Source organism: Polypterus senegalus, chromosome 1 (assembly GCF_016835505.1).
Source record: "Polypterus senegalus isolate Bchr_013 chromosome 1, ASM1683550v1, whole genome shotgun sequence".
Lineage (NCBI taxonomy): Eukaryota > Metazoa > Chordata > Cladistia > Polypteriformes > Polypteridae > Polypterus > Polypterus senegalus.
The window spans coordinates 88,995,588-89,008,757 of NC_053154.1; the positions used below are offsets into that span (position 1 = coordinate 88,995,588).

Sequence of the window (13,170 nt, forward strand, 5' to 3'; positions counted from 1 at the left end):
CAAGGGGATCCAAATCCAAAGACCACACAGTCCTGTTTTCCAGTCTGGCCATTCTATAGTACAGTAATCCCTCACTATATCGCACTTCGACTTTCGCGGCTTCACTCTATCGCGGATTTTAAATGTAAGCACATCTAAATATATATCACAGATTTTTCGCTGGTTCGCCGCTTTCTGCAGACAATGGGTCTTTTAATTTATGGTACATGCTTCCTCAGTTTGTTTGCCCAGTTGATTTCATACAAGGGAAGCAATTGGCGGATGGCTTAGAAGCTACCCAATCAGAGCATGCATTACATATTAACTAAAACTCCTCAATGATATAAGATATGCTTCCCGCTCGGTGCTTGAGATTGTTTGCTTCTCTCTATCTTTCTCACTCTCTCTGCGACTGACGGAGGGGGTGTGAGCAGAGGGGCTGTTTGCACAGAGGACAGGGACGCTCCTCTACAAAATGCCGCTTTATCGCGGTGCTTCTGTATACTTAAAAGCACGTATTGATTTTTTGATTGCTTGCTTTTCTTAGCGAGCACTCTCTCTGACATTCTCTGCTCCTGATGGCGCTCCTTTGAAGATAAGATATGTTTGCATTCTTTTAATTGTGAGAAAGAACTGTCATCTCTGTCTTGTAATGGAGCACAGTTTAAACTTTTGACTAAAGGGTGTTATTTCATGTCTAGAGGGCTCTAATAATGTTAACAGGGTGGGAGAGTTTATAAGGGCTTAAAATATATAAAAATAACCATACAAACATATGGTTTCTACTTCGCGGATTTTCACCCATCGCGGGGGGGTCTGGAACACAACCCCCGCGATCGAGGAGGGATTACTGTATATACATGTTATAAAGTTATTTATTATTGTTATGTGCGTTAAGGTGTGTGGTAGTGAAAGCTTTTGAAAAACAGTGAGACAGTCCAGACCCTGTGAGTGTAGGTATGTGAGAGAAAAGCTGGCTTCAGAGATTCTTGATAAGGGAATTTGCCGATTACATTTAATATGCTGAAGAGCAGTTACCGTAGCTTTCCTACATCAGGGACCCATGGGTCGTTTGGCACACCTGTACTCACTGGGGATGAAAGGGGTCTGTGAGCAAGAGCAAGTGAGGTGGAAGTGAAGCTGAAAGAAAGAAAGACTGGAGGCATAGTAGTGGGGCTCTGGGAATATGGTTGCTCCTGCTAAGTAACCAATTGGAACTGGAGCAGCTGATCACTCTGAAAGGTTCCACAGAATCCGACAGGCAGTCAGACAAGGGATCAGAGTTGTGGGGTTCCCACGGAAACCAAATGATAGTGATGATAACATGAGTGGAAGACGGCTGCATGCTGGTGTCACATCTCCATCAGGGAGAGCAGAGAAGACAAGGTTGAGAAAGGAAGTAGGCTCATGGTTTTTAATGAATCGATCTTGATATAGATTAATTTTTTCTTGTTTTTAACCTAGTTTAGCATTTACTTATTGATGGATTTCATCCTCCACATGGACACTGTTTTTATTAAAGATTATTGATTATTCTTTGAAGTGCTCTGCACTTTCTTTTTGGACATAAATACTTGTTTTGTCCTCATTGCATTAGTCCATCTTGGTACATGACTATTGATGTTTGGCTGCAAGAAGATTGTGATGCCAGCTGCAAGCAACCCAAACCTCACATTATAATAAGATTGTCCAACATAACTTAATTCAGCAGGTCTCTTCAGTTTTTTGAAGCAGCCATGTTCTTTCCAAAATCATGTGGTGGTTGCACAGAATGCCACTGTAGAAAACCATAAAACAAAAATGGAGAACGGTAGTTGTTAGTAACTAGTCTTTAAGCATACAATATTACAGTACTTATTATAATTTATTACAGTTTTTAAAAGTTTTTTTCCCTCTCTTATGTTCTGCAGTACAAGTCTACCTTATCCCTATCGGTAAAGCATTCCAGATTTTTGGTGCATAAGAGCCTTAAGGAACCTCACCAGTTATTTTGTGTTTGGCTATTATAATAATAAGATAGCCAGTGTTCATGGATGTACGGTTGCAATTAGGAATATATAAGAACAGACTCTCCAAAATATATAAATAAACAAGATTTCACAGATTTATATATAATAAAGAATATTGTAAAATCAATTTTATTTGACACTGACAACCAGTGTAGTGATATTAAGACTAGTGCAATGTGCTCATATTTTCTTTTTTGATTAAGACTCTTGCTGCTGTTGATTAATGTCTTTCTTAGGTACTCATTTTAGAAGAACATTACAATAATCTAGTTGACTAAAAACATCAGCTTATATTCTTTTCCACTATTTTGAGATGTTGTAAATAGTCTGACTCTCACAATGTTTTTAAGTGAAAGAATGCAGTGAGTGATATGGTTAATATATGACTTGAAGTTTAGATCTGAATCAGTAATAACAAATAGATTGTTTACTTTTGGTTTGATTTGTAAAGACAGATGCTCAGGTTTATTTCTAAGACAATTACTTTTTAAAAAAAAATGTTATCAAAAACTAAAATTTCATATTTTTTCCTTGTTTAGTATAAGAACATTATTACTGATTATTTTTGCAATTCATTCATTTTATATTTCTGGTAAGAAATGAATGGTTTAGAGCCTCATTGTCATCTGATGCTGTTAATAAAGTTAAGGTGTGTGTCGTCTTTAAAGTCACTGCTGCAGTTCTTAAAATGTGAAAGGCAATGACTAGACAGGAAACAAGCACAGAAATGTGAGTATTCAAAAAACGGCTACAGTGAATATAAACTCAGTGGTCCATGGGTGGTAGGGTTATGCCTATAGGCCACTGAAAAATTGAAGCCATCTTCAGTGATTTGTATTTATGTCACAGTTAAAATTTGACAAGATTCATATAATCATCCTCATGAAATGGTGTAATATTTAGTGGAAAAATGGTTTGCTACAAAAACATATTTTAAGTGTTAGTACTCCAGCAACTCCAAAAGTAGTGAAAGTCAATGGCACCACTGTATGTTTTCTCCCTTTTTTTCTCTGTAATATAGGCTGTAGTTATTCCATTTGTTTGCTTTTTGTTGATTTTTTTGAAAAAATAATAATGAAATTTTAATGTCTGCATGCAAAAGAAAAACGTATTGCTGCAGAACTGAAGCTGAATGTACATTTTTTGCACTCTTCAGTGTTTATCTCTGGTTATTACTAATTAAGTAAAAAGGAAATAAACCTTGCATTTTAACAGTTTATCCGCTTATGAGTCTCTATTTGGCATGTGCAGTTGTCTCTGCATGCTAAACAAAAGTAAACACAAATAATTATTTAGTGATACTGTTTTGTTTTTTTTTTTTTTTTGTTTTTTTTGCATCGTTTTATATATGGTTTTACATTCATCCTCTGCCTTTGACATCATTATACACAATATTACCAATTTAGCACTATTTACAGGTTTATCTATGTACGTTTACCAAAGGGATAACCAACCTGTAAACAAGAAAATAAATCAATTCAACTTTTGTTTTGCTGATGTTTTGTCTTACTGTGCTGATTATAAAAACAAAACAAGCATATCTTATGACTTATTCAGTGACATGTTAAGATTGTAGTCTAAGATCTATTAGACTAATCAGAAAGTATATGGCCATTCCCAGCAGAATTTTGATCTAAAACAATATCACTATTCCCAATGAAATTTTTTATTTTAAAATTCAACTCCTGTGTACTTTGTTGTTAATAATAATAATATTTGATCTGGATTTGGAGAGTTGTTGTTTTAAAATGCTCATCGGCATTATACAGTCCTGTTTAGGTTGAAGAAGAAACACAGAAGAAGAACCTATAACATCTCACTCCACGTCTTAAATAAGTTTATTTAACCTAAGTATGTTGTTAAAGGAGAATAGGGCATTTTTTTTTCATTTAAAGAAATTGATTACACATTTGCTATCACTGAAATGTTTACTATTTAGATATTTATCTAACTTTCTGAGAAAAACAACCTAAGCTATATTTAGAGGTTTATCCTAAAGTAAAGTAAAATTAATGTTGTTCCTTTGTCTATTTAAAACTATTTGTTGTTAAGCTTTTGATTACAGGTACAGAACAATTTAATCAAAAACCAAAAAAAGGAATCCAGTTTCTCCAGGACAGTTGTCTACTTAGTACTCCAATGGACAACAAAGAAGTGGCTCAGTGGCTCAGAGAGAATCCAGGTCTAGATAAAAAAATGATTGGAGAGTTTGTGAGTGATCGTAAAAACAAGGAGCTTCTTGAGAGTTTTGTTGGGTAAGCTTTACTTTATGTTCTCCTTAGATGGATTCTGAATCATAATTTAACTTCTAAAAAATGTATAATTTAATTTTGTAGGACATTTTCTTTCCAAGGCCTAAGAATTGATGAAGCCCTACGGTTATATATTGAAGCTTTTAGACTTTCAGGAGAAGCCCCTGTCATTCAGAGGCTAATAGAAGCATTTACAGACCATTGGAATGTAAGTGTGTTTCATAAGATATGATTGTTTTATTTGGTAGTTGATTGCTTTTACTTTTATTAAAAAATGTTGATTACAGTGCATCCATGGATTGTTTTCAGTTGAAACTATGTATTTTACTACTTTGGTTTTCAGTTAAGAAAAGGAAATGAAAAACACACATCAGCAAACTTCAAAATTATTGCGAGCAAGCCTGCTTTTTCAAAACCATATGTTCAGTCCTGCCAATTTACAGCCAGAAAATGATGAGGCAGTAGCAGCATTCATGTTGTTTTATAGGATATATAGTTAATTATTTTGGGAAGAGATGAGAAAATAATCATTGTTTGCCATTTTTGCATTTCAGTGGTACTGTATTTTTGTAGCCTAGTGGAGTGGTAATACACAAATTCTTACACAAGTTTCTGGTATATGGGAATCTCAGTTCAAAGTACCATCCCTGTATCCAAAGGCACAAACCTACACTTGCAACTGTAGGTAAAATTGCATTCTTTTGTTGATGTTCTCAAAAACCATTTAGACATCCAGGAATTACATTCACAAGGAAATTTAAAGATGTACTCAGATTTAATGTGGCAGCATGACGGAAAGCATTAAATAAGATTTTATCAGATGGTAATCTCATTAGGTCTTTTAGCTGGAAAATTAATATTGTTCAAATGATTATCCTTCCAAAGCTTGTATACCTTTCAGTGTATCATTATATATCTTTATAAATATATGCCTACTTCCCTTTAATGTAGTGTACCTGAAATTCTTGTTTGATAAAGAACTATGTAGCCTCTAGCAGAGCTCAATTTTGTAAAACTGGCTATAACTGCTTAGAACTTAACCTGGTGATAAAAAGATTTGACTTTGATTTATAATGAAGCGTTGAATATTGTTTCCTAATGTTACGGCCAAAAAACATGTTTATGGGAATAAGCTGTAGCAAACAATTCACAATATATACAGTTCTTTAAAGATAAAGCTGTAAAAAGTGCACTAAAGTAAGGTAAGATTATATCTTACACTAAAGGGTATATTCTTTCGCAGAATCAAAAATATCACTCACGTGTAAGCTTAACACTAGTTAGCTGCAACAAAGCCCCTAGTTTATTAAATTGGCTTTCCCATGTAGGCACAGCTAATAGAATATTTACAGTCATATGAAAAAGTTTGGGAGCCTTTCTTAATTCTTTGGATTTTTGTTTATCATTGGCTGAGCTTTCAAAGTAACAACTCCTTTTAATATATGACATGCCTTATGGAAACAGTAGTATGACAGTAGTGAAATTAAGTTTAATTGGATTAACAGAAAATATGCATCATAACAAAATTAAACAGGTGCATAAATTTGGGCACCCTAACAGAGATATTACATCAAGACTTAGTTGAGGCTCCTTTTGCAAATATAACAGCCTCCTATAGCCTTTGATGAGTGTCTGGATTCTGGACGGAGGTATTTTTGACCATTTTTCCATAAAAAATCTCTCCAGTTTGGTTAAATTTGATGTCTGCCGAGCATGGACAGCCTGCTTCAAATCATCCCATAGATTTTCGATGATATTTAAGTTAGGGAACTGTGACAGCGATTCCAGAACATTGTACTTCTCCCACTGCATGAATGCCTTTGTAGATTTTGAACTGTGTTTTGGGTCATTGTCTTGTTGGAATATCCAACCCCTGTGTAAATTCAACTTTGTGACTGACACTTGAACATCCTGAAGAATTTGTTGATATTGGGTTGAATTCATCCGACCCTCGACTTTAACAAGGGCCCCAGTCCCTGAACTAGCCACACAGCCCCACAGCATGATGGAACCTCCACCACATTTGACAGTAGGTAGCAGGTGTTTTTCTTGGAATGCTGTGTTCTTCTTCTGCCATGTAAAGTGGTTTTTGTTATAACCAAATAACTCAATTTTGGTCTCATCAGTCCAAAGCACTTTGCTCCAAACTGAATCTGGCTTGTCTAAATGAGCATTGGCATACAACAAGCAACTCTGTTTGTGGCGTGAGTGCAAAAAGGTTTTCTTTCTCATCACACTGCCATACAGATGTTCTTTGTGCAAATTATGCTGAATTGTAGAATGATGTACAGATACACCATCTGCAGCAAGATGTTCTTGCAGGTTTTTGGAGGTGATCTGTGGGTTGTCTGTAACCATTCTCACAATCCTGCGCATATGCTGCTCCTGTATTTTTCTTGGCCTGCCAGTCCTGGGTTTAACAGCAACTGTGCCTGTGGCCTACAATTTCCTGATTACATTCCTTACAGTTGAAACTGACAGTTAAAAACCTCTGAGATAGCTTTTTGTAGCCTTCCCCTAAACCATGATACTGAGCAATCTTTGTTTTCAGATCTTTTGAGAATTGCTTTGAGGATCCCATGCTGTCACTCTTCAGAGGAGAGTCAAAGGGAAGTACAACTTGCAATTGACCACCTTAAATACCTTTTCTCATGATTAGATGCACCTGTCTATGACGCTCAAGACTTAACGAGCTAATCCAACCAATTTGGTGTTGCAAGTAATCAGTATTGAGCAGTTACATGCATTCAAATCAGCAAAATTACAAGAGAACCCACATTTTTGCACAGCCAGTTTTTCACATTTGATTTAATTTCATAGAACTACATGCTGCTTCACTAAAAATCTTTGTTCGGAAAACACCCCAGCACTCAGATGTTCCTAGGACATTAAAAACATACCAGTTATCTTTTTTGTTCAAAGTAGAGTAAATTATGCAGGCTGAGAGGGGTTCACAAACTTTTTCATGAGTGTATTTTTCTCTGTGATGCCACATTATCTATACCGCAGAATGTAAAAGAATGGTAAAAGTTTAGCTGTGAATCTGAAGGCTGAACTATATAAAGGACAGAAGGAAACTGCCACTCCATACAATAACTATTATGTTAGCTCCTAGCTCAAGTTTAAATAAGCAACATATTTAAGGCAGTGTCATTGCTGTGGATACTGTATTTGTATTAGGCTGTTTATTAAAATTGTTTACTATCTCTACATTGAAATGCCATTCCTTAAGCGACATTTCTTAAACTCCTTAAATATAAAAAAATATTTTCAAAGTACTTCTTAAATTTTTTAAATTTTTATTAAATAATTTTGTGTCATATTGTATTGTCTTGAGTAGTAGTAGCTTGCTGAAATCATTGTCTTCCTTCTCATTTTGATCCAGAAAGCAAATGGATATCCTTTTGCATCAAATGATGCAGGGTTTTCTCTAGCCTATGCTGTAATAATGCTTAACACTGACCAACACAACCACAATGTCAGGAAGCAGAATGTGCCGATGACAGTAGAAGTAAGTAGATTTTTTGATAAACACTATTTTCCTTTATTTTTCTTTTCACTTCAATCTGCTCACCTAAAAAGTCTTTTCTGGTGAAAGCATAATATTTCCTTGTCATGAGGTGCCTGCTGCTGCATTTATAATGTGTGCCGTCTTGCTAGAACTTGGATTTTTTTATAGGCTATTAAGCCTATATATAGTATCCTTTTTTAAGCCATACAATACATAGATTTACCAATAAGGTGGAACAAGACTCTGCCAGAATTATTTTAACTAGGATTTACAAAAAATAGTGATGGTTTATGATGTGATGGTTTATCATGGAATAGATGATATAAAGAAAATTGTTTTGATGTGTGTATTCCAAGTGCATTCCAGGACTTTTCCTACTCTGACTGGCAAAGGGAACTAAACCTTATAAATGTTTAATTTAAAAGATTTTGTGAAAATCTAAGTAAGGTCTTTAAAATTCTGAAAGTCATTAATAACATTGATCCATCATTTTTTTTCATTTAAATAGGGAAACAAGCATTTGAGAACACATTGTATTACAACTCCTAAAACCTGTAGTTGTTCTAGCAATATGTACCTAGTCAAAACCATGATTTCCCATTTGGAAAACCTCTTTCTGCACTGATGATTTTTTTTTTCTCTTAGTCATATTTAAATCCACCAACAAGCTGGAAATCAAAAACAAGCTACTTAGTCAAATAGTGGAAGCAGAAACCTTGACAACTTTTATAAGTATATGGATAGGATTTTGGGATAATTTGCATATGAGCTAACCAAATGGTTTTAACCTTTGGCCTAAAGTTTTCACAAAATCTGTCCTATATAGATCTCAAAACAAGAAGTGACGAACAACACGCTCTAGCAGAATATTTGCTTTTAACCAATGTAAGTGGTATAATTTGGAGCCCAGCATTATCTTCAATGCAGGAGCATGGATAGGTTTCTTGTCTCTCTTCTGCTCGTCAACCATGCAGAGGTGGCTTTGTTCAGTGGAAGTGTCTAAAGGCTCGATGACTTATCAGTACTAAGATGTTAAAGCATGAGCTGAAGCAGCAGCCATAGAGTGCCTTTTTATTATCTTAATCAAATATTAATTATACAGTTTTCTTAATAAATAATAATATACCATATAACACCCCTTTTTTTGCCTGCTTTCTCCCTGTAACCACAAGTACTGTTGTAAGGTGTAGCTTATCTTGTTACTTAGTGTTTTTTGTACTTACATTTCAAAGGTCTTGTTGTGCAGGTCATATAGTGTACCATATTCCCATTAAATGCTAAATTACTTATGTATAAGTTTATATATGCAGGAAAAATCTATTTGTAAACATTGCGAAAATCAATATGTTTGTGCATAAGTTTAAAGCATAAATTACAGTAATATGCTAAATATTGTTTATGTCTGCTACACACTATAGCACATTTTTTATTCTCTTTATATTCTAAATTTTACTCTAACTTTGTTTTTTCTTATTTACAGGAATTCAAAAAAAATCTTAAAGGTGTAAATGGTTCCAAAGATTTTGACCAGGACATGTTAGAAGATATTTATAATGCTATTAAGTAAGTTGTTTATTTTTGTCTTTAAAGCAGGTACTGTCCAGTTCAACTATAAATAAACAGCATTGTAAGGTATAAGAGGAATATCACAACTAAACAACATCAATGATGTATAAGGAGAAAAATTAATCAGATGAATGAAAATAAGTATAGCTCCATTTCGTCTTCTTCATTTGACTTTTGGTATTTCAGGACAGGAAATAGGGTAGGTCAGGGAATGTGGTTACCATAGGAACTAATTACATTGTTACATAACTTAACATTCTCAAACGTGAAAACCCCAATTCATAATCACAGAGGGCCAGCAGCATTTGAACGAAAGCAGAGGTCTCCAACACATCGCTTGCAAGCTACCGGTAGCTTGCAACCCCTTTCCAAGTAGCTCGCCAAAGTGTTAATGAATCCTACATGAATATGAAAACTTGATTAGTCAAATTAGGGGTGGACGATCTTTCCAAAAAATCATATCACGATCCACAATCTGAATTGCAATCTATCTTTTCAATGTGGCATACACTTAAGAGAATATCCAGACTCAAACTCATCATGGCCCAAGTAACACATTATCAGACAAAGTTGAATTAAATTGTTCTCTTGTTTGCTAGCTAAGCGGAGTTAAGCAACACTCCTGAAGCTGGCGAATGAGGAGGGCCCCCTCCACTCGGCTCACTGTCTTTTTCTTGGATTCGCGGAAATAAATTGGTACTGCAGGTGAACTATGATACATAGCGAAATGAGAGAAGTCACAAAATCAGCCAGAATGCTCAAGCAAATTATAGAAAAAAACTGGATCTAAATCCATTAAGTAGCCTGAAAAGCCGACAGAAAAACAGGCATTGGATTTTATCTATACTAATAAAAGGCAAAGCCCTCACTGACTCACTCACTCACTTATCACTAATTCTCCAACTTCCCGTGTAGGTAGAACGCAGAAATTTGGCAGGCTCATTCCTTACAGCTTACTTACAAAAATTGGGCAGGTTTCATTTAGAAATTCTACGCGTAATGGTCTTAACTGGAACCTATTTTTTCGTCCATATACTATAATAGACTTCTGCTCGATGGCCGTGGGAGGCGTAACTCATAATTTAGTGCCTGCCCATATAAGGCCGTCCGTCAGCGGCAATCCAATAGAAACACTGCCGCTAAATATTCACGGGTGAAGGACTGTGCTTATGCAGACGAAGAAGAGATGGTCAGGGTGGTGTTTGGCACAAACTCAGCGAAACTGCGAGAGAAACTTTTAAGTGCCAGGTCTTAGCTAACATTAAATACAGCCGTGGCACCAGCACAGCTGGGAACCTTCGATGCATGTACACCGAGCAGCTCACGTGAACTGACGCAGTGCACAGACAAAAAGTAACAGTTCCAAAGAGTGCTGAACAAAAACTGAATTACACAATTGAGAAGGCAGCAAAAAAATATGAAGCATGTGACACATACAAGCATATTCATAAGTGCAACTACTGCGGAAACAAAGCACACGGTGGAAAAAGTCAATGTCCCGCTAAAGGAAGACAGTGTAAAGAAAAACCCATGCATGCAGTGTGTCACGACAGATAAAGAGGAAGACGAGCTGTTTATTGATGCAGTAAGAAACAAATCAATGAATGAAACCTGTTATCTTTACAACGATTGACAAACACGGAATGTAACTTGAACACAACACATCCTACAAATACGAACCTGATTGAAAGAAATAATGATAATCAAATCCTTGATGACAGCAACACTCAACACTCACAAAACAATTACTGTATATTGAAAATCACGTTATGTTATTTTTAAAATGTTCCCTTTTCTTTTTCATAACTTCTTTAACACACTATTTCTCCACTGCGAAGCGCGGGTATATATATATATATATATATATATATATATATATATATATATATATATATATATACCCAAATCTACATACTCAAAAATAGACAAACCACACGCCGTGGCACAATGGAAGAGGCTTTGCCTCTAGCGCTGACGTCCGAGGTTCGATTCCCGAGAGGGGGTGCATGTATGTACGCCTGAATACCCCAAAATTAGGGTGAAACATGTGTCGCGTACTCTTTGCATTATTTCACAGTAAAACCAATTCAATATATATATGTATATACATACATACATATATATACACACACATACATATATATCAGCGCTTCCAGATTCACTTTACCCTTGCATCCCCTTGGTTTGAGACATATGAAAAAATATGCGGTTGACGTAGAAAGACAGATCACCAATTGAAGCTTTATGAATAATGGATACTTTATTCGCCATCAATGATTGTTTTGGTAAAGCCATACTCAGTGTAATCATTAGATGAACGGTAAAAAAATAAGCGCGAATGGAGGGTGACTTATTGAGGCACGCAGGCGAAACCAGAATAGCACACGGGCTCGATGTAGTGTGCGTCAACTCAATCTGAATTGCGCGATCACATTTGAAAAAATATATCTTTTCAAGTTCTATTTAGTCAACACAAATATCTTTGGTTGGAATGTAAGGCGAATTTACTCTTTACATTTCTATGGTGAAGAAAAATCTATGCAGTGATGTCTACATTTACAGTAACTTACATTCCTACCAAAGATATTTCTGTTGATTAAATAAAAATTCCTTCTATTTAAAATTTAAATAGAACTTAAACATACGATAGTTCATAATATCCACGCAGACTTGCACGTAAGAGCGGGAGTCATCCGTTTTAACAAGCAGCGTATTGCACTGATACGAAATAGCCTGCCCATTTAATTATTTAGGAATGGATAAATAAATTAAGATTTTGTTCAAATAATGTTTTTCATTTTTCTTCCTTGATGGATTCTGGCAACCCCAGCAACAGTTGCTCGCACTCCAAAAAGTGTGTACAGTAATCCCTCGCTATATCGCGCTTCGACTTTCGCGGCTTCACTCCATCACGGATTTTAAATGTAAGCATATCTAAATATATATCACGGATTTTATGCTGGATTTCTGCGGACAATGGGTCTTTCAATTTATGTTACATGCTTCCTCAGTTACTTTGCCCAGTTGATTTCATACAAGGGACGCTATTGGCGGATGGCTGAGAAGCTACCCAATCAGAGCACGTATTACATATTAAATAAAACTCCTCAATGATATACGATATGCTTCCCGAGCGCTGCTTCGCACACTTAAAAGCTCTAACAGCCCGTATTGATTTTTCATTGTTTGCTTTTCGCTGTCTTTCACTCTCTCTGAGAAATACAGACAGATACTTATCCATCATGCAATACCGTCAGGGAGGCATATGATTAGCCCCATTATCTGCTCCTGACAGAGGGGGTGTGAGCAGAGGGGCTGTTTGCACAGTGGCTGTATGCTTAGAAGATACGGACACGCCTGTAAAAAAAATGCTGAAAGGCTACCTTCACATTAATCCCTTCATTGCGCCACTTTATCGCGGTGCTTGCATACTTAAAAGCCCAACAGCCCTATTGATTTTTGATTGTTTACTTTACTCTCTCTTTGACGTTCTCTGCTCCTGACGGCGCACCTTGAAGAGGAAGATATGTTTGCATTATTTTAATTGTGAGAAAGAACTGTCAACTCTGTCTTGTCATGGAGCACAGTTTAAACTTTGACTAAAGGGTGTTACTTCATGTCTAGAGGGCTTTAATAATGTTAAAAAACATATTTAGAAGGTCGTAAACAGGTTTTCAATGCTCTAACTGCGAAAATATTAGATTTATAAATAAAGAATCCTACTTGTTGGAAATTCATTTATCTGTCTGGAGCGGATCAACCGCTATAAACGAGGGTTTACTGTATAACTGTGCGGAGAATAATTATAAACAGTGTGGGAGAGTTTCTAAGAGCTTAAAATATATAAAAATAA

At 35.8% G+C, this 13,170-nt stretch overlaps 1 protein-coding gene across 5 annotated transcripts in view; it reads left to right on the forward strand.

Annotated features, from left to right (window-relative positions):
• Positions 1–13,170, forward strand: part of gbf1 (golgi brefeldin A resistant guanine nucleotide exchange factor 1) — a 334,724-nt gene that overhangs the window by 280,157 nt on the left and 41,397 nt on the right. For all 5 annotated transcript variants that reach the window (XM_039753120.1, XM_039753118.1, XM_039753111.1 and 2 more), the window contains 4 exons: positions 4,041–4,243; positions 4,325–4,448; positions 7,626–7,751; positions 9,232–9,314. In XM_039753120.1, the coding sequence (XP_039609054.1) occupies positions 4,041–4,243; positions 4,325–4,448; positions 7,626–7,751; positions 9,232–9,314 (536 nt within the window). The remainder of the gene's footprint in view (positions 1–4,040; positions 4,244–4,324; positions 4,449–7,625; positions 7,752–9,231; positions 9,315–13,170) is intronic.